Here is a 25962-nt window from a genome sequence, read left to right as displayed (position 1 = left end):
ATTTTAAAGCTTCAAGAACAGAAGGAATGAACCTAAGGGCTTGGCTACACTTGTGAGTTACAGCGCATTAAAGCAGCCCCCGGCACACTAGCTCACTCCCTGTCCACACTGGCAAGGCACGTAGAGTGTTCTGACTCCATGGCTACAGCACTGCTGGTACTCCACCTTGGCGAGTGGAATAATGTTTGCTGTGCCTCTGCTGGAGTGCCGCAGTGCCAGCGTGGATGAGGTGTTGCATTACTGCGCTCTGATCAGCCTCTGGAAATGTCCCATAATCCCCTTAAGTCAAGTGACCACTCTTTTCATTATTTTGAACTCGCTGGAGGAATGCAGCTATACCATTTGAAAGCTCCATTTCTGAAGCCAGCTGCTTATCTGCTCTGAGACAGATAAATGTAGAATGCTGTGTCTGAGAGAGAGAGGCGGGTGGGAGAGGGGTGGGGGGGTCTGCTGCTGTCTGAACTTACAAGTCAGAATGCTGACATACTCTCAGCCCCCCCAAAAACCCAGTCTCTCTCCCCCCACATACACACAACACACTCCCTCTCACACTCCACCCTACCCCCACCCCATTTGAAAAGCATGTTGCAGTCACTTGCATGCTGAGATAGCTGCCCATAATGCACCGCTCCCAATGCTGCTGCACGTACCGCAAATGTGGCCACACCAGTGCACAAGCAGCTGTCAGCGTGGACAGACTGCAGCGCTTTCCCTACTGCGCTCTACGAAGGTGGGTTTAACTCACAGTGCTCTACATCTGCAAGTGTAGCCATGCCCTCTAGGATTGTGATCTAATAAATCCTGTGAATAACTGAAAATAATGTAATTTGTTGTGCAATTCTGCTATGCTAATTAAGTACATTCATTCCTGTTTAATTTATTTTTATGGTAATATTTTAAAGGGAAAAAGGGTAGGGGGAATCAACCACATATATGTACATAATAGTTAAAAACAGACAGTAGGTCTTTTTTGATATGATATAGTAAAAAGTAGTCATTTTTATAGCTCATTATTTACTTGATAGCCCCTAATGAAGCCATTGAAGACTTATCTTCTAAACATATAATTATTTACATCATTATTTAATCCACAGTCTACAATGAAAGACCTACTTAGGATGTGTTTTATTTGCTGATCACTGAACTGATAAATCATGACATAGTCTATATGGGAGATTTTTTCAGAAGCCGAAGTACAAATAGGTTCATATTATAGATTCATCATGCTACAAAATGTTATTAAAATCCTGTTTTTATTTTGGAAGGTACAAAAGCACATTTTGGGATTTAGTATTCTTACCACTCCAAAACTATTGAATTGATTTGTTTTCAACTAGGTATACAAGTGACATTCCAGACCATCATATGAGCAGACATTTTTAACTTTTAAAAATGGAAGACAGTTTTATGGGAGAATTAACATTCTGAAAGTTGAAGGTTATAATGGGAATTATTACATACTTTTAACTATAGTGGCATGTATTGTGCCACTATGATATTTCAGTTTCACCTCAGTCACATAAACTGGCTAGGCTTACTGATAGATTGAAACTTCTCATCTTCTAAAGTTACAGTTGGACTTATAATGTTTAGCTGTCTGTATCTGGCTCTTGGAAAGTGGCCTCTGTATTACAACTGGCAGAGTCAGCAGGATCACAGCAGACCACTTCTCATCAAGGATGAAAACTGAAGGCATGGTATATGCAGGGAATGGAGGAAGCTGCTCATATGCTGGCTGAGCAGCGGCAGTGGACCCAGGCAATCATATGCTTCTGCAGTAGAAGCTGCAGTGGCAGCAGCAGCAGCAGATGAAGTGGACCCAGCAGCTATGGCAGGGAGATCACTTTTGCCAGCAGGGGAAAAAGATCCAGCAGTATTTTAAATATGGGAAATCTGGACATAAGAGAGTGGAGTACCCCAGCTGGCAGTGGGAACAGTCAAAGCAGGCTTCAGGAAGAGACATTCCAAGGGTGGTCCAGAGGTGGAAGAGCCAGCTACTGTGTTTTGAATTTTTACAGCTGGGGCATTTTAGGAGGGTCTGCCCCTTTAAGAACTGTAAAATTATACAAGGGGGAAAAAGGCGCCACCGGCCAATTAAAAGGTGTCCCCTAAGTGGCATTCAAGATGTGTCAGATAGGGACAAGGTAGGACGAAGATACCTTCTAAGAGGTGTCTCAGATGTGGGAAGAAAGGATGTGCTAAAGACTTGTCTTAATGAGGTCCAGGATTTTGGTAAAGAGAAAGAGGAGGTTGTTAAGAAGGCAAAGATCTAGGAGAACGAAAAAGAGTCAAAGAAGGGAGCTGTTGTTTGTATGCTCTAAGAAGTAAGTCAGCCCCCTGTGCCTGATGCAAGAGAAACAAGTGGGGCACTTCTCCTGCTAATGAGTAGGGTACAAGAAAAGGGCCCTAAGACAACAAGAGACCAACCTTAGAATTATGTGACCAAAGCATGGGAACCCAGAATGAAGGGAAGGCTGAGGTCAGTGTTTGTAAAAGAAGTGCACACACTGATACTGCAGTTATGGCAGCACCTTCTACACTTAAAAAATCAGTTAATTCAGCGCTGGTAAGAGAGAACATTAGTGGGTTTAAGGGGATTTGCCATTTTGATGGAGGAGGCACAGCAGGACCTACAAAAAGGGACAAGTTACCCATGGATAAGCGGGGTTTGGAATGGCAGATGGATACTCTGGTGGATGAGAGGGAAGTGCTTCAGTTCCAAATGGCAGAGATGAAAGCAGCTCCGGCGAGAGAATATTTTCTCTCTATGGGGTCAGATGGCACGAGAGTCGGGAAAGCCACTGGAAAAATAGAACACCAAAGGACAACAAAAGAAATAAGAACTTTACAAATTGCCTTTGGGTGCATGAGGTTCTAAGCATGTGTGCGAGTGTGAGGGGGGATTTTAAAAGGTGGTCTACCCATGAGTTGCAGAGCTGGAGTAAGACAGCCCTAATTACAGGATGAGCCACACCTGTGTTCTATCAGGTACTTTCAAGATAAAAGGAACAAGAAGTTTCAGTTAGGGGATGTTATATTAATTTTGATGGAATACATAGGTGTTACCATAACCCAAACATTAAAAAAAGGTAAATAATGTTTGGGGGTTGGTATGCAGAGACCTCAGGCTGCCTAGTACAATGGCAAACACACCATTAAAAATCCTTTAGCTTTTATTAAAAATAAAGGAAAGAAGGAAAATCAGTATTTGAAATGTAAAGTTTTAAGTAAGACTTTCATCTTAACAACATCCCTTTCCTTTTAGCTGAAGAGAGTTTTTAGCAGGAAAAAACACCCTGTTTGACAATTTCTTAGATGGTTCAAAGATATTGATAACTGTTCTTCTGGGAAAAAGAGAAGAATTTACGTGAGATGGGCTGGAACTGTTGCTGCTGCTAAAGTCTAGTCCTGTTTCCTCTCAGGTAGTATTTTGGATTCCTGTGGAGCTTGTGGGGTGGAAATGTCATCTTGGTCCCTCTCTCTGGCCCAGTCTGGTCAAGATATCTCTCAGGATGACGAAGGCTCAGGATTCCAGGAGATGGGGCTGGCACCCAGGACAGTGAATCTTGCTGCAGTAGCCAATTATTCTCCCCAAAATATTTTTCTTTAAGGACCCACAAAGGTGGACCCACAAAGGGTCCATGTGGGTGGAATAGTCCATCATCTCGTCATTTTGTCACCCAACTAGGCCTAGTTTCTGTCACACCAATTTTGGTTCACTGATTTCTGATAGCCCTGACAAAACAAGCATCTGACTGTGACGCTTCTACAATGGAGCCATGCTATGCAAAGGTACATAATAAAACTCCATCTAGCTGCCCTACATATTTCGACTATGGGCACATTCCTCAAGGAAGTTATGGAAGCTGATTGGGCCCTGGTGGAAAGGATTACCTTCTTCGGAGCACGTCAGCCTTAGTTAATTCATAACATAGCCTAATGCAGCTAGTGATCCAATTAGAAATTTTCTGGGTTGAAATGCATTGCTCCTTCATCCTTTCTGCAAAAGCAACAAATATTCTGGTGAATACCCTAAAAGAGCCTACTATTGTCTAGATAAAATGACTGCTCTGTGCATGTCTAAAGTGTGTAGCCTAGTTTCCTTTTTATCAGAGTTTGGATTTGGAAAGAACATAGGGAGATCAAACACCTGTTAAGATGGAAATTAAAAACATTTATGAGTAGAAATTTGGGAAGAGGTCTCAGTGTTATCCTTCTTTTATAATTTGGCATAAAATGACCCTGCCGTAAGTGCCTAGATCTCACCCACGCTTCTAGTGGATGTAATTGTTACCCAAAATGCCACTTTAATGAACAAATCAAAGGAAAGCACATTGCTAGAGGCTCAAAGAGTGGTCCCATCAATTCCATTAGAACAATATTTAGATCCCAAATTGGAGTAGGTTGTTTGATTCAGGGACAGACCCTGATAAGGCCCTTAAGGAGTCTGACTATCGTGGGTGAGAGAAAACTGAGCATTACAGAATTGGAGAGTGGTTAGCTAAGGTGGCTGATGACCCTCAGGGAATTCACAGACCATCCAAATATTTCTCATTTTAATATATAATTCAGTATGTCTAGGATCTGCATCTGAAAAGAATGCAGTTGAAATAAATCCATTTAGCAGAGCATGTAGTTTTGGTGGAGTCTTTTCTATTATTAATGAGTAATTATATTTTGGACTTCTGATAAGCAACTCTTCTCTAATGTTGACAATCCATGCTGTAAGAGGTATGGAAGTTCGATCCATGTGGAGAATTCGGCTAAACTTCTGCAATATGAAGTCAGACTGGAGAGGCAGAAGGATTAAACATTGAAATCAGAGGTTCATTTTATCCAAAAAACAAAACTGTCTTGGCCTGTCTGGATCTACCATTATCAACTTTGCTGTACCCTGTCTTAGATTTCTGATATGTCTTGAAATAAATTCATTTAGTTTCTCTGCAATGGCCTTATCATCCTTGAGCTCTCTTTTAGCATTTCGATTGTCCAGTAGTCTCACTGGTTGTTTAGCAGGCTTCCTGCTTCTGATGTAGGGTGACCAGACAGCAGGTGTGAAAAATTGGGACAAGGGGATGGGGGTAATAGGAGCCTATATAAGAAAAAGACCAAAAATCAGGACTGTCCCTATAAAATCGGGACATCTGGTCACCCTATTCTGATGTAGTTAAAACAAATTGCTATTACTTTTTGAGTCTTTGGCTAGTTCTTCACATTCTTTTTTGGCCCTCCTAATTCTATTTTCACACTTCATTTGCCAGAGTTTATGCTTCCTTCTATTTTTCCTCTATTTTCCTTTTTAACTTCCACCTTTTTGTCTCTCACTGCTTCTTTTACTTCATTTTTAACCATGGTGGCACTTCTTTAGTTCTCTTACTATGCTTTTTAATTTGGGGTGTACATTTATGTTAAACTCTATTATGGTGTCTTTAAAAAATTTCCATGCATCTTGCAGGGATTTCACTTTTTGTGCTGTGCCTTTTAATTTCTGTTCAACTAATCTCCTCATTTTTGTGTAGCCCCCTTTCTGAAATTAAATACTACAGGACTGGGCTGCTGTGGTGTTTCCCCTCCCACAAGGATGTTAAATTTAATTATATTATGGTCATTATTACCAAGCAGTCCAGCTATATTCACCTCTTGGACCAGACTCTGTTCTCCATTTAGGATTAAATTAGGAGGTTGAAATGTGAGTGAGTAGTAATCTTGTCAATGATGTCTTAAGAGAGGCAGAATTACAAGTAGGTAATTGTTCCTTCTTTGAATATTCCAATATTGATTAGATACATGCATGTTAAAAAGAGTAGGAATGTTTATTGGGGTCTCAGAATTCTAGACTCTGGAAAACCCACACCTGATTAATCAATAGTCAGAAGGAACCTCTTGCTTGAAACTGTTTACTTGACAAGGTTTCTTTAAGGGATATGCCATTCTATTACTAACGTATAAATAAGGGGAAAAAGCCTGAGTTACTTGGACTCGTTTGGGGACTCTTTTGGACTCTCCCTCTGGATACATCTTGCGGTCCCCACCGGCAGACGGAAGATTTGGCCACCGGAAGCCTGCCGCTGTGTCACTCGAGAGCCACACTCAGCTTGGTAATTATCAGGGGTTGGGGTTGTTTTACTAAATTGTTGTGGATGTGTGTAAGTGCTTGAGATTAAGTAAAGTTTAGCTTTAAGTGAAAGCACTCGTGTTGTCCTGTTTGTGCCAGCCATCTATCGGTCGGACATTCGTGTCTCCCCTGATTTATTTCCTGACACCTCCTCGCACAGAGTAAAGTTACCAAGAGCTTTGGGTTGAAAGAACCCCAGGTAACAGGAACGAGGGCCTAAAGTTTAACTTTCATTAGGCAATGTTCCACCAGAGGGAAATGTACTTTAATGTTAAAGTGACTCAATGTGAAATATTTTGGGTCAGTTCAACAAACCAAAATATTTTGATTCAGAGACTTCTCTTTGAAAATATTTTGATTTGGTTTTCTTTGATGGAAAAAAAATGGAAAAAAAATTCTATTTTGAAGAAACTACATTTTCCACTGAAAATCATTCAGACAGAAACTTCACAGTGAGCTCTAAGTAGTTAATGGTCTGCACAACACTTTGAAAATGTCTGGTCTTTCACCAAACAAGCTTTTGATGAAATATAGATTGAAGTCCTGTATTTTTCTAGGCAATATGTACAGCATAGACTGCAGCCTCTTCAAACTGCCCTACCAATATACCACAACCTGATTGAAAAAGGATTGTCAGGTGGAGATTTTTATGTCTCTGTGGCCATTCTCAGTTTTTTTCTTTAAGTGCAAAAAAGGATGATACTTAATATCCTCTTGAGGGTAAATTTGTAGCATCATTAGGATTTGGAGTAAAACCACACACACATTTCAGGTAGGTGACTGAATAGCCATCAAGAAGAAAAAAAATTGGATTATTTCATAATTATGTTAGGGAACTAGGGACCTTAAGATGAAATATTTCATGTTACCCCAAGCTATTCAGTCTTCCATAAATGTACTCTGTGAATTTCCTAGAAAAGTTCTAAAGCGATATTAAGTTTTGTAAATCAGTGAACTTGGTATTAGAATAATAGAATCAGAGGACAGAAAGGGACATCAAGAGGTCTTCTAGTTCAGTCCCCTGCACTCAAGGCAGGAATAAATGTTATGTAGACCATCCCTGACAGGTGTTTGTCTAATCTGCTCTTAAAAATCTTCTATGATGGAGATTCCACAACCTCCTTAGGCAATTTATTCCATGGCTTAACTATCTCATCAGGAAGTTTTTCCTAATATTCTTCCTAAACTTCCCTGGCTGCAATTTAAGACCACTGCTTCTTGTCCTATGTGTAACTGATCATTCCTTCCCAAGTGGAGTACTTTGCATTTGTCCTTATGAATTTCATCCTATTTACTTCAGACCATTTCTCCAGTTTGTCCAAATCATTTTGAATTTTAATCCAATGCTCTAAAGCACTTGCAATCCCTCCCATCTTGGTATCATCCACAAACTTTATAAATGTACACTCTAGTCCATTTTCTAAATCATTGATGAAGATATTGAAAAGAACCAGAATCAGATGTGATGTCTATATTGTATAACATTACATTAAAAATAGAGTCTAAGTCCATCACAGTGGCGACAGTGCAGGTAAAAAGCACTTAGCAAAATCCACCTTTGTATATGAGAAACATCACAATTAAAATAAACATTGAAAATTAAGGCAACTTGATGTTAGTAGGGTAATAACTGGATATAAAACATTTCAATTCTTGGTTACTGATTCAGCACCAGTTCAGAATAGCACAATAGAGCATTGCAGAGAAAGGTAACAAAGAGGCACAAACTATGGATGAGTATGGTACAAACCCTTATATGTAGAAGAGTAGAATGAATAAATGGTTTGGCAAATCTGTAAATGTACAGAATAGAGATCACCAACTAATTTCACAGAAACAAGAGCCAATAGCTGGAAATAACATGTATTATTATTATTACTTACTACTACCAATAATAAATAAATAATTTGTATCAGTCATGATTTAGGACTCCATTGTGCTAAACACTCTAAAAACACAAAACAAGGTGTTTGACTTGGTACTACATAACATTTTGATTATAAAAGCTAGGATAACATAATATTAACATGGCACACAGTAAATGGATTCAAAATTGGCTAATGGGTAGGTCTCAAAATATAATCGTATAAGGGGGATCATCATCAAGTAGGTATGTTTCCAGTGGAGTCCAGCAGGGCCAGGATTATTGGCCCTATGTGAGAAGCGGCACAGGCTGAGGGATGTGCTGGCCACCACTTCCCGCAGCCCCCATTATCCTGGAGTGGTAAACTGCAGCCAGTGGGAGCTATGATCGGCTGAACCTGCGGATGCGGCAGGTAAAGAAACCATCCCGTCCCACCAGGGTGCTTACCCTGGCGGGCCGTGTGCTAAAGGCTGCTGATCCCTGTACTAGATGGTGCCTTCTGACCTTGGAATCCATGAAGAAAAAGATGGTCCCTGTCCCAGGGTGCTTCCAACAGGGCCGGCTCCAGGCACCAGCCCAGCAAGCAGGTGCTTGGGGTAGCCACGGAGAAGAGGCAGCATGTCTGGCTCTTCAGTGGCAAGTCCCTCACTCCCTCTCGGAGCGAAGGACCTGCCACCGAATTGCCGCCGAAGACTGAAGCAGTGGTGGTAGAGCTCCTGCAGATCGTGATCGCGGCTTTTTTTTTTGTTTTTGTTTTGCACTGCTTGGGGCGGCAAAAGCCCTGAATCTGGTCCTGGCTTCCAATCTAAGAATAATGCAACAGACAATAGATGGATACAACAAACAGTATAAGGGGAACACAAGGAAGCAGTGAGATAATCCATGTAATTAGAGCTTGACAGTTGTTGCTGTTAAATTGAAAATAATAAATGGTCTCTGTCTAGTGCAACACCCAGTGGACATCTATACAGATTACAAAACCATCTATTCCATAGTACACATAAGGAAAGTTGTGGGATCTCATATATACTAATGTATAGTAATTATTGGCAAAGGCTGAGTGTTTTGTAGTGGCTTCTGTACCTAAAATCTGATTAGTAGTTTTAAACAATACATGGATTATTAAACTAACAGAAAACAATTTGTATTATAATTATTTTAAATAAAATAAATCATAATCTAAAGGGTTTTTTATATTGGGTATGCGTTTGGAAGCAGAGTAATATGACCTCTAAGATTTATAGCCAGTCTCTGAATCTATTAACTTTATACAAAAGGGGAACAGTATCACATATAATACATACCATTACAAGATGGCAATACTCTGTTCCATGCTGGTTTTCCATCAACACCAATCACACACGTTATAGTTGAAGGATCAATAATCTTATACCCAGAATCACACTGATAGGTAATGGTTGACCCAAGTTTGAAGTCTGTTCCAATTCTAGTACCATTCATTATGTTTCCAGGGTCAAAACAAGCTTCCCGTGGTTTTTCTGTTAAAATGGATTATAAATAAAACATCAGTAACCTCAATACAACATATATACTAAAATATGCATTTAACAATGATCAGTTTTAAAATTAGATTCGTATTTCCATCTTGTGATTAGAATACATTTTCTTACTGTTAAATATTGCTAGGAAGTCATTGATGCTTGCCTAAGCTTATCTGTCTGGACAAGAAAATTACACCTACACCATTTAGTAAGGTATTAAGAAAATCTGCAAGCCACAGCCATAAGCTCCATATAGATGAGCGTAAGGCACCACCAAAGTAATTGATTTAATGTACCATCTCTACACATTCACACACATACATTCTTTAAAAGCTTAATATGCCTACTTTATGATGAGGTATGATAGGGAAGTGTTAAGTGGTGCTATTACCATAGAAATGGGGATAAACAATGACACGAGCAACAAGTTAAAACAACCACTGAAATATTTGCATTTGTTTCTCTTCATTTAATGACTATGTGTTATTTCAAGACATAAAAACGGATTTCTTGGTAAGCTCAAAGCATATGTTGAACACGTTGAATTTGTCACCAGCCATCGTTTGTATTACAGCAGTGGTATCTCTGATGTACACTGTTGTTTCTTTATCATATGCTCTTAGCTCATGGACTCTTTTAGCTTAAGCTTCCAGCTGATGCCCTAATTCAGCATCGTCTGTTCTTCTCATTGTTCCATCAGCATGGAAGAGGAATGTAGACACAGGCCCTATTATGTGACTAAGAACAGTTGCAATTGAGACCATCATCTCCACATCTTGCTAAGGGCAGGGCGTGCGGAAAACAAATTCTGGACTGATAGCTGCTCTAATTGTCCTTCCCTTGGCAGATTTAAATTTGGTCTTTTTGATCATGTCAGCAAATGTTTGATGCCAAATTTCCTGACTGGGCTGAAGATGCTACATGTTCCATCAGAATCAAGAGCACCTCTCACAAATCTCCCACTTTGTTCTTCTCTAGCATCTTCTATTTTCAGCAGAGATTCTTGCACATCTGGTATTACCTGCAGTCAAGTAAATAGGTTCATAAGCATATCTGGATGTGATTCAGGGGCAAATGAGTTTGTCATATTGTTGATGACATGACAGTAAAAGCTGTAATGTGCTCTTGAGACCACTTCAGTGCAGAGGCAAGATCTTGTTTATGGACTTTGTCTTCATTACTTGTTACTAGATCACTTCTTTCTCTGAGAACTTTGTATATTCATAATATGAAGCTGTGTATTGTCACCTCTAGCACTGATATTGACCTATGCATAAGTATCACTGAATAAAAAAGTTAGTTTCTAGAATATTTCAAAGGCTAGTACTGCATGCATAGGCAATTATAAATAAAAAAACCCTTTTGCCAGGCAGACTAGATGCTGCATTGCCCATACAAAATCTTACAAATGGAGAAGCATTATATTAGGAATTCACATACATTTATATCTGCCCACTATGCAGTAAAAACTATGGGCACATTACTTACTACTATTGGTGCACAATCTTCAGTGAGAGACTGATCTGGTCAATAAATTCCAATTGAAAATATAGAAAACTATTACCATCACTTGTGAGATACCTTGACAATTAAGACTATTCAATGTGAAAACATTTTATGTTAGTATATTGCGAATGCTAATATTCACCATTTTTGTCACATGCTAAACAGCTTAAACATTTAAGGGGGAAAAAAAAGCTTTCCCATGCAAAAACTAGTAAGAAATCTTGTAATATATTGTTGTTTGGTAGCTTTGACCAATGAACACCACATTATGGTGTTGAAATTAACTTAAATAGTAAAAACCAATCAGAATCCTGTTGCACTGTTTCTGGAACTGTGCAGAAAATTACACTTTATCATTTTGGATACCATTGTTTTCCTCTCACCACTGAAGAGCCCCACATCGTACATCATCTAAAATTGCATAAAATAAGCTTTCAAATGCTATATTATGTTGGTCTGTATGGAGTTGGCGTATTAAATTCCAAAAATAGTCCAAAACTATGGTGAATGTGGATGTGGCCCATTCCCAACAGTTGTCAGCTGTTGTCAACAGTTGTCAACTGTTGAGAATGGGCCACATCCACCCTAACTGAATTGGCCTCGTTAGCACTGACCTCGTCACTTTGTAAGGCGACTCCCATCTTTTCATGTGCTGTATATTCATACCTGCATACTGTGTTTTTCACTCCATGCATATGATGAAGTGGACAATAGCCCACGAACGCTTATGCCCAAATAAATGTGTTAGTCTCTAAAGCGTCACCAGGACTCCTCATTATTTTTACTGATACAGACTAACATGGCTACCCCTCTGAAACCTGTATTGTTGTAAGATAGTTGGCTAACTTCACAAGGAGGAGTTAGATGTTACAATGCCTAACTTTAACATACCCCTCCACCTCCCAGAATTCAGAAGCTAGAGTTTGGCTCCCAAGTTCCTCATGCATTGTATAGGGAGAGCTGAGTGCTTAAGAAAGAGATTCAAACAAGCCAGCACACTGAGCAGGGAGCCACCTAAGTTATGCAGTAGGAAATACCAAAGAGAGGAGTGTGGCCTAAGCCCTGTTGTGTCTACTTCCACTTGGGATTCACAGCCATGAACCCTCTTCTGGAGTTAAGCATTTAAGCCAGGTCCGCCCTTCTTCACAAAGAAAGGGTGAAGAAGATGTGGTGGTGCTACCCTCTCCCCGCTCTTATGGAAGGGAATTTAGGCACCCGCAGGTTAGGTGGCAGCTGGGCACGGGCTTTATGAATGCTAGTGGAGTTAAATCTTGAATTTAAAGGAGTAGTTAGGCACCTAAATCACCGATGTGAATCTAGCCTAGTACAAATACTACAAAATGACTTGCATGAAATCCTGGGTCTACTGAAGTCAATGGGAGTTTTGTCATTTACTTCAATGGGGCCAGATTTCACCCACTATATTTAAGACATTAAGAACTAATGAAAACTAGCAAAATAAATAAATAAACAAACAAACAAGCATGCAAGCAGGACCCCGAATTCCATAGGAGTCCACAGCCATGAAATCCCCCAGGTATTGGACAGATTATCAGCTACTATGCTGGAACAAATTGTTAACCAATCTAACACACTGATGAGTCAAGTTTAAATAATTCTTTTAAGGATTAATAGGCAATATTAGTTCTGATGTTTAATTCATTGATTGATTCATAATTTGCATTATTAAGATATGACCTTATTTCAAGAATGGGGTTGAGATGATTTTTAACTAGCATAGTTTTATGGTTAGAAGGCACTTTGCAGTTAATTAAATGGAAGCATTGTATTAGATATACTTAGCAGTATTACAGTGGATACAAATGTTATACTTTTTCTGTTATAATAAGGTATGACACCTTTTTGGCAGGCAGCGTAATTACATTAATGGAGGTCCAAATATTATATAACATGGTTCCCTTTCACTCTATTTTCTTTGTGTTGTTTTTCTGATTATTATAATACTCTGCAAAATCTGCCTGTTTATGAAATAATGTCTACCCTGCGCTGAATAACTTCAAGATGGACGGCAGAGATGTTTATAGAAAAATGAAGGCCTTTGGTTTAGGGAAGGTATTATTACAGTATATGGTTATTACTAAGTTAACAGGACATGCATTCCAGTGATTAATTATTATTATTATACATGCATTTTCAGATAGTTTAGATTTAACAATTTACCTTTCTGCTGTTTGATACCCCATTTTTATTTGTATATTTGTATTCAATATTTCAAGAACATTTTGTTATTTTATATGTATACTTTTATAACATAAAACCTATTATATGTGATATCATTATATAACTTATTTGTGCATTTCACTCTCTCTCTCACACACACGCACATAGAGAAGGAAAAGGGAAAGCTGGGCATTCTTATATCATTTCCTTTGCGCAACCTTCCCCTTTCCCTCCTTACTATTCAGCAATACCATTCCTTACTATTGCCTATATAAAAAAAGTATTTATTTTTATTCGTATTGTGTTTCAAATTCATTTGAGAAGAGATAGGCAAGGATTCCCTGTACAAACATGTAAACACAAATATATCATAGTTATTCTGGGGACAGTAGTCTTGTTAGCCTGAAGGGAAAAGGGTGAAGAAAGAAGATAGTTGAGAAATGAGAAGAAAGGTTTAAGCGGGTTGACAATTCATGTTCTTTGGGTTTTGGTTGTTTCTCATTTTGTTTTCTTTCACATAGAGTATGGAGTTTTTCTTCAACTGAGTGGAGTGAGAAACTGAGGCTGTATCTTTGAGGCTGAAAACTTGAAAATTTTGAGCACAGATGCCAATCTAAGCAGAGAAATAGCAGCTCATATGAGAAGAAAATGTTGTATATTCACAGGATGGTTATTGAAAAATAACTAAAAAGTGATTATATAAATCTTTGTACTCTGGCTAATAATGGCTGCCAGCCAAATTACAAGAATTCACATACCCTGTGGTTATTCTGAAATAGCCATACAATGTGTATGTAAATCTTGCTGCAAATCACTCACAACCAAAGTGCACAGGGAAAAATGCATTGTTATGTATCAGTAAATGTACAACATTCCTGTATTCTAATTGGGTGAGACCATTCCATTTCAGTAGAACACTTTCTAAAAACAATGGCTATAATTTTTTTTTTATTTGCATCATTTCTCTTCCCTTTTAGGAGATGAGAGTGTGCAGGGATGACAAAAATAAAAGGACAAAAATTGCCTTTTATGTACCTCATCATTTGCAAAAGAATTTTTTAAAAGATAAATTGGAACAATAAATTAAGAAGTTGAGATTGTGTTTTCATATTTGGTTTAAACTTGTATTTTAAAATGAATCAAATATTATTTAAAATAGCATTTTCTACATTGTTTTTACACTGAAAATTTTCACAGGGCTGATATACTACCAACATAAGACTGTCATCAACTAATTATACAACACCAGTATGTTAAAAGATAAAAGATTAACAAAAAACATTATTTATTATGTATATTTTAACTTTTAAATATATATGCATTCACACAACATTTACAAACCTATGAAAAATAAGTGTAGTATGTATGTAAATATAGTTTTAATTAATCCTAATTTAAGAAATTTTCCTTCTGTGTGTTGACACATATTATGTTAACAACAGTACCTTTGTATTCAATGGCGAATCCTGACATGCCAACAGAAGCATCACTGCGAAATGCTAGAAATAGACTATTAGCACTGCTCTCTATTCTTTCAGGTGCCTGGGAGCCTTGAAAACTGCCAATTAGAGGACTGTTAGAATCTTCCCCTTCATAAATATGTAGAAAATCATAACTGGGCTCCATACTGAAACTGAAATAAAGGAAGAGAGAATTACATTGTCTTTATTTTTTGAGAACTTATTTACTACTTTAAAAAAAAGAAAAGGCAGCCACAGCATTAAACATGTTTTCATCTGCAGAAATAAAGAAGTTCTTAAAGTATATCCCACGATCCAAAAACACCATGCCTTGTAAACGTGATCAATGATCAAAATTGATCAATGTCTAATTTAAACCAAACTGCCCTAATGTGAAGAGCTCCTAACACTGTAACTTATTTTTGTTGGTACAAAAGATTTTGTTGGTACAAAAGAGGTGGCAAATGACAGAACAAAGACCATTGCTCTTTGTTCTGTCATTTGCCACCTCTGAGAACAGCCAAGCACCATCTTCCTTGGAATCCCCCTTCAAGTAGTTGAAGGCTGCTATCAAATCCCTCCTCACTCTTCTCTTCTGCAGTCTAAACAAGCCCAGTTTCCTCAGCCTCTCCTCGTAAGTCATGTGCCCCAGCCCCCTGATAGTCCAGCAGAGAGCAACAAACATTATCTCCAATTTGTCCACATCCTTTATGTAGTGGGTGGGGGGTCCAAAACTGTACAAAATACTCCAGATGTGGCCTCATCAGTGCTAATTTACTTTAAAACATTAACTGTAACATTTTAGAATTTAATTTAGGGAGAGTTTCTTAGTGAATATCACACTAGACTGAAACCTGGTAGACCTAGGTACTATGCTCAATTACACCTCTGGTCTGCTGGGTGACTTTTGGCAAGTCATTTCTTCTCTGTACCTCAGTTTCACCATCTATAAAATGGGCAAAATGATATTGATCTCTTTTGTAAAGTGATTTGTGATCTATGAACTCTATGTAAGAGCTAGGTATTTTTACTACAGAATTATAATCAATGCATTATTAATATGTCTATTGTAAGGTCTACAATCTATTATAGGAAGGGGAACAACACATATTTATATTGCTGTACAAGTCAATTAGATTCAATGAAGGCAGTACAGCAGAAGGGGATCCTTAAGAGAGACTTAAACATGGACTAGGAAGTGGCCTTGAGATCAGTTCAGGGAGGCTGTGTGGATGGAGGCAGAAAGACAATAATGTGAGAACTTTATAATGATATGGACAGAAGCTGAAAAAATGATGCAGTGGAGAAGGTCCAAGGGCTACATGAAGCTCAACAGTGAAAGACAAGTAGGTAGGGGGGTTGTGGGTTTTGCTTTCTTTTCTTCCTGATCACCTTCTGAACACCAGATCAGTGTTTATCACAAGGAAGTTAGACTGTCCATGAGAGTAACATACAGTAGGACAGCTGCAGGAAAGAATTTGGTTCTGAGGAAGGATCTAGAGAAGTCTAGGGGCAGCTGGCATAGTCAAAGTGGGAATCTATTCCAAGTGTAGTGGTGAAGCATAAAAAAGCCTGAAGACAATAAAGACCTCTTCACATTTTTTGGTCTTTTTTTATCAATCCAATTATAGTACATGTCAAAGAGATCTACATATTTAACACCTTATAGCACAGTTAACTGAAAAACACATGTGCAGTAATTATTTTAACAAAACATGAAACAGAGACAGCCAAACACTCTTGATGATTCCTTGCTCTTACATCTAGGTGTTTTCACCAGCCCATTCAGCTTTTGTTTTTGCAGAAAACAGCATTATGAGACATATAAATGTGACTTTTACTCGATATTTGCTTTTCCAACACATCCCTGGAAGGACAAATATGTTTGTACCAAAGGCTCTCATGTTAAAATGCTCTTTATACCATTCCTTTCTTGCACCAACCTCTTCCCTTGTTGCCACGCTTTCAACATATAGGGAGAATTTCCCATGAAGCTGAAACTATTGTATGTTAGTCACTCAGTCTACAAAACATTTGGGCCAGATGTTGCCCACTCTTCAACTGGGGAATTCTTGTGGAAATCAATGGGAATTCTGCTCATAGAAAAAAAATGTATGATATAGCAAGTTATCTTTTCATCAGAATAAAAAAATGTAACTGCTCTATGGAATGTTTGAATTGGCATTAGGAATATGATTACTATGGTGGCTTCTAATAGGTAATCAATGTTTTATTCCTCCTATGAATATCAGTGGATGGAATGAAATGTCAATGCCAAAGCAATTGATATTTACAGAACAATTGTTAAAAACAGCAACAGCAAAATGTAATCAGAGAACATTTGTTATTGTTAAATATAGTAGTGGGATTAAAGTAAATGAGAAGAGATGTAATCATCAAGAAGCATAAAGACATATTTTAGATATTTTTAAATGAATAAGCCTCATTTCAGTTTAATGATTTTTTTCAAACGAGCACGGGGAGTAGCATCTGCAAGGATTTTATATCTTGCCGAAAAAACTAATAATTCAAACAACGACCAATTGTGAAAAAGGCAGATGTCTTCATGTATAAAAGCTCACTACTTCAGACATGCTGACTATGCTGACTAGCCCACAGCTTAACAGGCAACTATTGCATTCTGTACCCCTGCCTGCAAGATCCAACTCCTGCTGATCTGAATGGGAGCTGAACTGTCTCAGAACCTTACCAGTGCTCAGGAATTGCAAACAATGAAATCCAATAAATGCATGAGTGACTCCTTAGTTTAAGAAGATCCTTCCAGCCAAACTTTTAAAGTTGGGTCTAAACGTATTAGATTGGAACTACATCTACTAGACGTTTACACAATAAGAATCAATTTTCAGAATAATCATCTTTGCTTAATAGGTGACCATTATTAAATAACGTTAAAGTATTTTTCTGAAGGGTTAATTCAATTTAATAACTTAGTGACTCATATTTTCATGATAATACAATATTTAATGTCAGCCTGAAGACTTCACCAGACAAGAAATGGGATACAGATGAATTAGGTATCACACAATGCAGACATTGCATTAATATGACAATGAAATATACGTATTTCAGACACTCTGGGTAGTATTATTCCCCATTAATATAGAGCCATCTCACTTAAATTGTCAATGGTGCAACATATGATACAAATTAAATGTTTGTTTCTTTCTTTTTTTTTTAAAGCATTATACCCCACACATCACATACAGTTTTTGCGGCTTACACATTCGGCACAAAAAAAAACAACAAACCACTATAAAGCTAAATATTTTGTTTCTTTCATGTCATTCTGAAGCAATGATAAAATAAGTATTAGACACATACTCTAGGATTTAGGAAATGTAATTGGGAGTTCTATGTAGTGATCAGTTATATAATTTTTAGATGTGACATTTAAAAACCTGATACATAAAGGGATTTTCTACAAATGGTACCTTTTGAATATCAAGGCAATGACAAAGTCAGGGTTTGCTTTTATTCTCCAGTCACATTCCTTCCCAGGAGGATATGCCTGTGGGTAGTTAGGTGATAAAATAACACCCGCCGGACCTGTCAAGTTTCCTCCACATGCAGCTGTCAATATAAAAAGGAAAAAGAAAACAGTTACACTAAAAATCACAGATAAACTATTCAAATAAGAATTATTTGGCTTTTTTTTTTTTAAATCAGAATAGTTTTTTCCATTCCCAACAAACGATCTCTTTATTGTCCCAACAACAAACACATGCTATTTTCCACATATTTTCCCCAATTTAGTTCAAAAACAAAGTTTTCCTATAATCTGATAAAGGAAATAGAAATCTAAGTAATAAGGTCTTTGGGTTTGCTTAGTGATTTTATTCCAGCCACACTAACCAAGTATTTAACATTCACCCAATAAACTTCACTGTCAGAAGTGGAGAGCCCAATAGTAACTGACACTTAATGATGCTATTTTCCTTTGGCCACAGAAGAAATATAAAATACTTTGATCCAATTAATAAAGATGTTAAGCCAATTCACAGACCCAGGCACTTGGGCAAAAACACACAAACAAACAAAGAAAATCACACAGCTAACTGAAACTAAAATTCTGAAGTTAGGTGCCTAAATCAATATTTTAACACTTAAGTAATAAGGGCAGTTTGCAGAGGTGCAGAGCTCCTACCATTGTGATTGAAGTAAGCATTAGTAATCAACCAAGCTGTGTTAAAAAAAAAACAAAAAAAAACCAACAGCATGGTTCCTTTTATAGGTCATTATTTTAGTAAATATTCACAAATCTTCAGTGTCTTCTGATGACTTAGCTTGAGGTAAAACACATGACCATACTCAGAAAAGTTATAAGGTATAAACGCAGCATAAAACATTAAATAAACGTGAACAGTGGTTTGACAATGTATAGAACGCTAATAAGTATAGCTATTAAATCTCAGCCATCCACAATATAGTGGAATAAGAACTATCTGAGAATATTAAAGGCTGCATATCATGGCTTTATAGAACTCCAAGGATTCCAATACTGCTGTATATATGACAGTAACAATTATTTTAAATGGAAAACCCCCTCAAGGTCATCCTGAGTACAATGGAACATTAAGTATGTGCACATCATTTCACTACAAGTTACTCTCTCAGCAGATTAATTAAAATTTAGATTTTTAAAACAGACTATGAACAGATACAGATTCAAGTATGTTAATTGGACAAAGCGCTGGGTTTTATTACAATTGAAATAATACTCTAGAACATCTGATCTTCATAATCCAAAAATCGATATGTTTTGTCCTATCTCTAAACTCTTTAATTAGAAGTGAAACCAAATCTCTGGGAACTATTACTTGATGATTCATGGATTAAAAACTGTTTTATTGGCTGTAATCATCAGATGTTCAAACTTGTCCTTATGCAGTGCTGCACCACACAAATGGAAACTTTGAAAGACATTTTGCAGTGCATGTGCTGCTCCAAATCTGCTACCTGTATGGAGGTCAGAAATGGATGGGGACCTTGTCTTACATTCTTACTATTACTTCTCAGAGATCTAGTAATACTAGTCAGGAACAATACTTGAATTCAGGGAAGTAAAAGGACTGCAACTGTGTTGTGGTCAGCCTCTGCAGAAGGGGCCCAAAAGAAAGAGGGAAGAAAGGCTTGTACACACTCCAACAGTCAACAGTGCAGGGACCAGGCACAATCTGACCCTAAAGAATTATTAAATAAAGTGTCCAACCTATCTCAAAGCAATCTGGCGATCGTAAAGGCCCAGTCAAGAAGGATAATTGTTAAAGTTTGCAGCTGATGACCCAAGGGAGCTGTTCAAACCATCTGGGTTGTGGAGCTCTCTAATGCTACACGGAGTATGCAGCATAAGAATTAATTAGATGGCAAGAACCCTACCTAGCAGCAAAACAGTGATGTCGCTATAACACACCTCAGTTAGACTTCCAGGCCCCAGCCTTTTCATGCACTAACCAGAGCCCCATGGAAGAGATATTCCATATATGTAGAGTGGAAGGTACCAAGAATCAAGAATAGTGAAAGGCAGGAAATTTTATTCCTTCCAGGCAGTTCCACAAAGAGACATGCAAAAGAACTTGTATTTCCATTCTTTGGGCAGCAGTGGCAGTTTGATCTCCCCTCCGTACATACATATCTATCTTAAAATTTTCTGAGAAGATAAAACTTAATTAATGGAAACAAATTACTACATGGGAGGTCATACTCATGAGAGAATCAGTTTCTTGGTTTTATTGAAAATGAACAGAAACAATCTTTGCTTTTTTACTATAAGTCACATGTATAAAGGTTGGTATTAAGGTGAGACCAGTTTCATATATGGCCCCTGATTCTCACGTGACTAGGCTTTAAAAACTACAAATTAATCACTAACATTAACTGAAAGTTTTAACAAATAAACAGTAATATAACAAATTTGATACTTTATACTCATTTAGTTCCTTTCACCTGAGAATCTGAAATATCTATAGTATATAGTTTATCTCTGTTCTACTGAGACAGGGAAACTGTAGTACAGAGAAATGACTTAGCCAACGTCACACAGTAAACTGGTGGCAAAGTCATAAGTAGAACTCAGCTGCTTTGACTCCAAGTCCCCTGCGTTAAACATCTGACCATGCTGTCTTGCACTTAATTAACAAATTTCTTGAAGCTTGTCACCTTCACCATAAACAAATTTTCAAAAATAGACTATGCTGGAAAAATCTGTTGTCAATAATAGCATTTATCTTTAGAATCAGACTGTCAGTATTTACAAGTTTGAAAAGACTGAGTTTTCTAGAAAGCACTACTTTAATATCATCTGTTAAAAACTGAAATATGATCAGCATTAGCTTCAAGCCCAAAGCACGCTAACATTTGATCTCAATACCTATGCATGTTGGAGGATCAGGTTGCCAAAAGAATCGGTTATTCAGCTGCACACAAGTAATTTTGGCCTGTCCTTGGAGCTGATACCCAGGGTCACACTGAAAGGTGGTGGTATCCCCAGGCTCTCTGCTGTCTCCATATCTGGTACCATTCTGTGGAGTCCCAGGATCATTACATGTTGATGCAACTGATGCTATAAGAAAACAATGAAATGAACATATTTAAGACATATGTACTACATTTTAATACACAGTACAATATTTTATAGGCGCATTCAATCAGAGATATTATTTGCTTATCTGTTATCATGGGAAGGCAGTTTGTTTGTTTCAACAGGTATTTTCCCCACTGAGATGCATCATGCTTATGTTGGCTTCTGGCCAGTTTTCTCAGGTGAAAAACATGGCCTGATAGGGAATAAACTCAGGCTCTTCATTTTCTGGCCATGTAGTGAGGCAGACAGACCTCCCTCCTCTGGGGTGAGTGAGGGAGTATTACATGCCCTTGGAGGGCAGAGCCTAGGCCGCCCCGCCCCCCCTTGCCAGAAGGACAGTGGTGTTTCCAGTACTATAAAAGACCAGACCCACAGACTATTGAGGGGGAAGCCTGCGGAGAGGAAGGATGTCCCATTGGTTCTGGAGCAGCACAGAGTAGATCCCCCACTTGGCTCGGCCCAAGCCCTGGATGATAACTGGCCTGGAGCGCCTGCCGTGCTTTTCTGGAGGAGCCTGATGACAACTAGACATCATAAGTACCCACTCTAGGGGAGGCAGGAAGTGGCCCAGAGGCAGTCCCCAGAGCACTGGCTGCAAAGCCCCGAGCCTCCATGTTGGCATGTTGTGGTTGAATCCCTGCCAACCCTGGGGCATCTGATTCCACCCCTGCCAGGGCTGGGACGTGGTGGAGTAGGGAAGGCCCGTGTCCCCCTGCCCCCGGGTGGCTGACCCTCGTGCCTCTGCAAGGGGCTCTCGCTCTGAAGACAAATGGCCCCAAACCCTTGAGACTGTTTGCTGGCTGCCTGAGCCCTGCAAGCCCAGGCCTCAGCCTAGAATCATAGATTATTATGGGTAGAAGGGACCACAGAAGTTCAGCTAGTCCCACTCCCTGCTCAAAGCAGGACCAATCCCCAACTAAATCCCCAAATCTCTAAACAGCCCCTCTCAAAGATTGAACTCACAACCCTGGGTTTAGCAGGCCAATGCTCAAACCTATGAGCTATCCCCCTCCTACACTGAGCTATCCCCCCCCTCTGCCTACCTTGAGACTGTAGTGTTTGCTGGCTGCCTGGGCCCCACCCAGGCTACAGCCAGCCCCCTGAGACTGTTGTTTGTTGGCTGCTGGAAACCCAGATGGACTCCGGCCCTAGTTAAGCTGCAACAAGCTTGGCACCGGACTACCGCCGGCCCTTCAGTGACCTCCCTCCTCCGGGGTGAGTGAGGGAGTATTACAGTCCAGTTAATCCATCAAACAAGCTAACAATTCCCTTTTCTTCCTTTGATGCTTCAGCTATCAATACGTATTTAAGTGATATGACAATTGATATATGACAAATGTCAGAATGTAAATAACATCATTTTACTCTTTGAGTGCCTAACAGCATGGGAAAGGAACATGCATGAGAAGTCAAACCAAACAACCACCATGTGCTACCTTGGAGTTTGCATTATAGAAGTATGTAAAACTTTCTCAGAGGATACTCAAAGAAGATGTATCATATCTTCATGTGTTAGGGTCAAAATTTCAAGCAAAGTTTAATTTGTATTGAGATGGCATGATAGTCAGTATCAGATCTTCATGATGAGTAAATCCTCATGCTTATCTCTCATACAAATTATTATTATTACTATAATGCCTAGGCACCCCAGTCATGGACCAAAACAGTTCCTGCCTTTTACATGTTACCTCTCCTTTCCCTAGCTCTTATGAGTAGCACATATTAACACTTTGTCAAACTGAGGCATCACCTCTATTCTCCGGACATTTGTTCTCTTTATAGCTATTAGGCTGGTGTTCTCTTGTTGCAAATTGTTTTGTCTTGCCTTGTGATGTTTTGGCCAGTTATTTGGTCATGTTTTGGTTTTGCACAGATTTAAAAAAAAAACAACTTTGCTTGGGACAGAAATTTGTTATATCAAATTTCACTTCATCACTTTCATGTCCTCCCTGTATTGTGCCACTCGATACACTCCTTATCTATTGTTTTTATTGAGATGATTCCTACTTAATAATTATATAAGGCTTTCCTTTGCCCAAACACTTTAACCAGTCAGTATTATTTTGAGATGTATAACCATTGTTCACTTTTTACACATGTGGAAACTACTGCAATGTGCAAAAAGCAACAAAGAGTCCTGTGGCACCTTAAAGACTAAGATGTATTGGAGCATGAGCTTTCATGGGTGAATGCCCACTTCGTCAGACACAGCAGCAATGTGCATTACTGGTCATGATTACTTTGTATTGTGAACACCATTTTGGATATTATTGTTCTGAACATCTGTGCTGCAATACGTAATTGTGCAAAGGAGGTTTGTAGACATTACATTTAAAAAAGTTTGTCAATATGGACATGAACTTCCCTCACTCAGAGCCCAATCCCTTGCATATCTAACTCTATGGATTAATAGAAATTTTGGCTTAGAAGGGAAGTAGGATCACACCCAACTTCTTTATTTTTTTTCTACCTTTCACAATTTCCCTTAATTATTTTTGGCATACCAGTCACTACCAATGTGTCATACTTTATCACATTACTACTCTAAATGCAACTTCCTGCATTTGTTGGGCAAGATTCTCCTCCACCTGCAATTTATTGAGTGCAATTAGTTGCCATAGCCATAGCTTTTTTCTGTACCCATAGCAAACTTTTTGGCCTGAGGGCCACACATCAGGTTTCATAAATTGTATGGATGGCCACTTAGGGGAGAGGGTTGTGGCCCAGCCCCCACCTCCTATCTGCCCCTTCTGGGACTCCTGCCCCATCCCCCTGTCCACCCCTCAGTTTCCTGATGGCCCTAGTGGGAACCCTGCCCCATCAACACACTCCCGCTCCCTGTCCTCTGACTGCCCCATAATCTCCGCCGCCCTATCCAACCTCTCCTCTCATTCCTGATGCCCCCCCCCGGGACCCCTGCCCCATCCAACCACCCCTTCTCTCTGCCCACTGACTGCCCCCAGAACCCATGCCCCTGATTTCCCTCTGCCGCCCCATCCAACCACGCCTCCTAGATAGTATCAATTTAGGCTTAAATACAGACTGGGAATGGCTGAACCATTACACATATTGAATCTATTTCCCCATGTTAAATATCCTCACACCTTCTTGTCAAATTTTCTTAAATGAGTATCTTGATTATCACCACAAAAGTTATTTTTTTCTCCTGCTGACAACAGCTTATCTTAATTAATTAGCCTCTTAGAGTTGGTAGGACAACTCGTACTTTTTCATGTTCTTTATATGTATATATATCTCCTCGCTATATGTTCCATTTTATGCATTCGATGAAGTGGGCTGTAGCCCACAAAAGTTTATGCTCAAATAAATTTAATAGTCTCTAAGGTGCCACAAATACTCCTGTTCTTATCAACACTATAGGTATCTCTTTATCCTTAAAGAAGAGAATACAAGAAAATAGCAGAATTCATATAGAACAGTGAATTTCACATTTTTGGTACTCTTCCAGAAAAAAACAACATAGGAGGAACACACGTCCAGATTCTGTAACTCTTACTCATGTTGAGAACTATCTCACTCTATGAGTCGTCCCAAAAAAGTCCATGGGAATTGTCCAGCTGAAGCTAGATACATTCATACTAGGTATAAAGCACGCTTTTTAAACAATGAGGGTAATTAACTATTGGAATAACTTACCTAGGATGGATTCTCCATCTCTTGGACATGTCTTTAAATCAAGACATCTTTCTAAAACATATGTTATGACTCACACAGAAGTTATGCGCTCAATGAGGAATTACTTTGTGAGATTCTGTAGGCCTGTGTTATGCAGGATATCAGAGTAGATGATCAGAGTGGTCCTTTCTTCCCTTAAGATCTATGAATACTCACAGAGTAAAGTGCTCTTCAGTTTGAGTATGGATGGCAGAACTGGGCTGTAACCTGCAGTGCCCACACTCACACTGAGCAAGTACCTTACTAAATGTAATTAAATGCAGCATTGCCCTTTAAACAAATAACTTAAGCAGTTAAAATGACAGTGACACCCATCTCTTTTTACATAGATTACATAGATTTTTACATACATTAATTTTCTTCCACACTAAAGATAAGAAAGTTACTTACCTGTAATTGGAGGTTCTCTGAGATGCGGAATCCATTTCTGTATTCCACTGAGGGTTTACGCATGCACACCATGCACCCAGAGCTCGAGAATTTGAAGGTAGTAGTGTCTATTGGTTTGTGCATGTACCCTTGCTTTGCCTCATGCTTTCATCTGAGGTGATAAAGGTTGGGGCAGACTGACCACATCTCCATTTCCTTCTCCATTGCCAATCGAACAGATCCACAGCAGAGGGAAAGGAGGGCATGAAGTGGAATACAGTTAGGAACCACTCATCTCAAAGAACGGCCAGTTGCAGGTAAGTAACCTCCTCTTCTTCTTCAAGTAATGGTCTCTATTGTATTCCATTGAGGCTGATTAACAAGCAGTACCTAATTCAGAGGAAGATGCGAAGAAGAGGATGAAATGGTTGACCAGATGGCAGTCACGCTATATGATGCATCCATCACAGAGTCCTGCACGAAGGTGTAGTGCACAGCAAAGGTATGCACCGAACTCCAGGTGGCCACCCTACATATGTCTAGAAGTGACACACCATGGACAGTGCCGTAGTCAATGCCTGGGCTCTTGTGGAATGGACTCTCCGTCCAGGGCAGAGGCAGTCCTGACAACTGATAACATAGTGTAATACACCCGAAAATCCACTTGG

General features: G+C 38.9%; 1 protein-coding gene across 3 annotated transcripts in view; it reads right to left on the bottom strand.

Moving 5' to 3' along the window:
• The window catches only part of CSMD1 (CUB and Sushi multiple domains 1), a 1994958-nt gene that overhangs the window by 372862 nt on the left and 1596134 nt on the right, over window positions 1–25962 (bottom strand). For all 3 annotated transcript variants that reach the window (XM_050950505.1, XM_050950506.1, XM_050950507.1), the window contains exons 27-30: window positions 21017–21208; window positions 18081–18219; window positions 14614–14801; window positions 9284–9478 (exon numbers count right to left, since the gene is read on the bottom strand). In XM_050950505.1, coding sequence (XP_050806462.1) covers window positions 9284–9478; window positions 14614–14801; window positions 18081–18219; window positions 21017–21208 — 714 coding nt within the window. The remainder of the gene's footprint in view (window positions 1–9283; window positions 9479–14613; window positions 14802–18080; window positions 18220–21016; window positions 21209–25962) is intronic.

The sequence above is a fragment of the Gopherus flavomarginatus genome, chromosome 4 (assembly GCF_025201925.1).
Source record: "Gopherus flavomarginatus isolate rGopFla2 chromosome 4, rGopFla2.mat.asm, whole genome shotgun sequence".
Classification (NCBI taxonomy): Eukaryota; Metazoa; Chordata; order Testudines; family Testudinidae; genus Gopherus; species Gopherus flavomarginatus.
The sequence above is the reverse complement of the archived record's forward strand: the minus strand, read 5'-3'. Positions and strand labels throughout refer to the sequence as shown.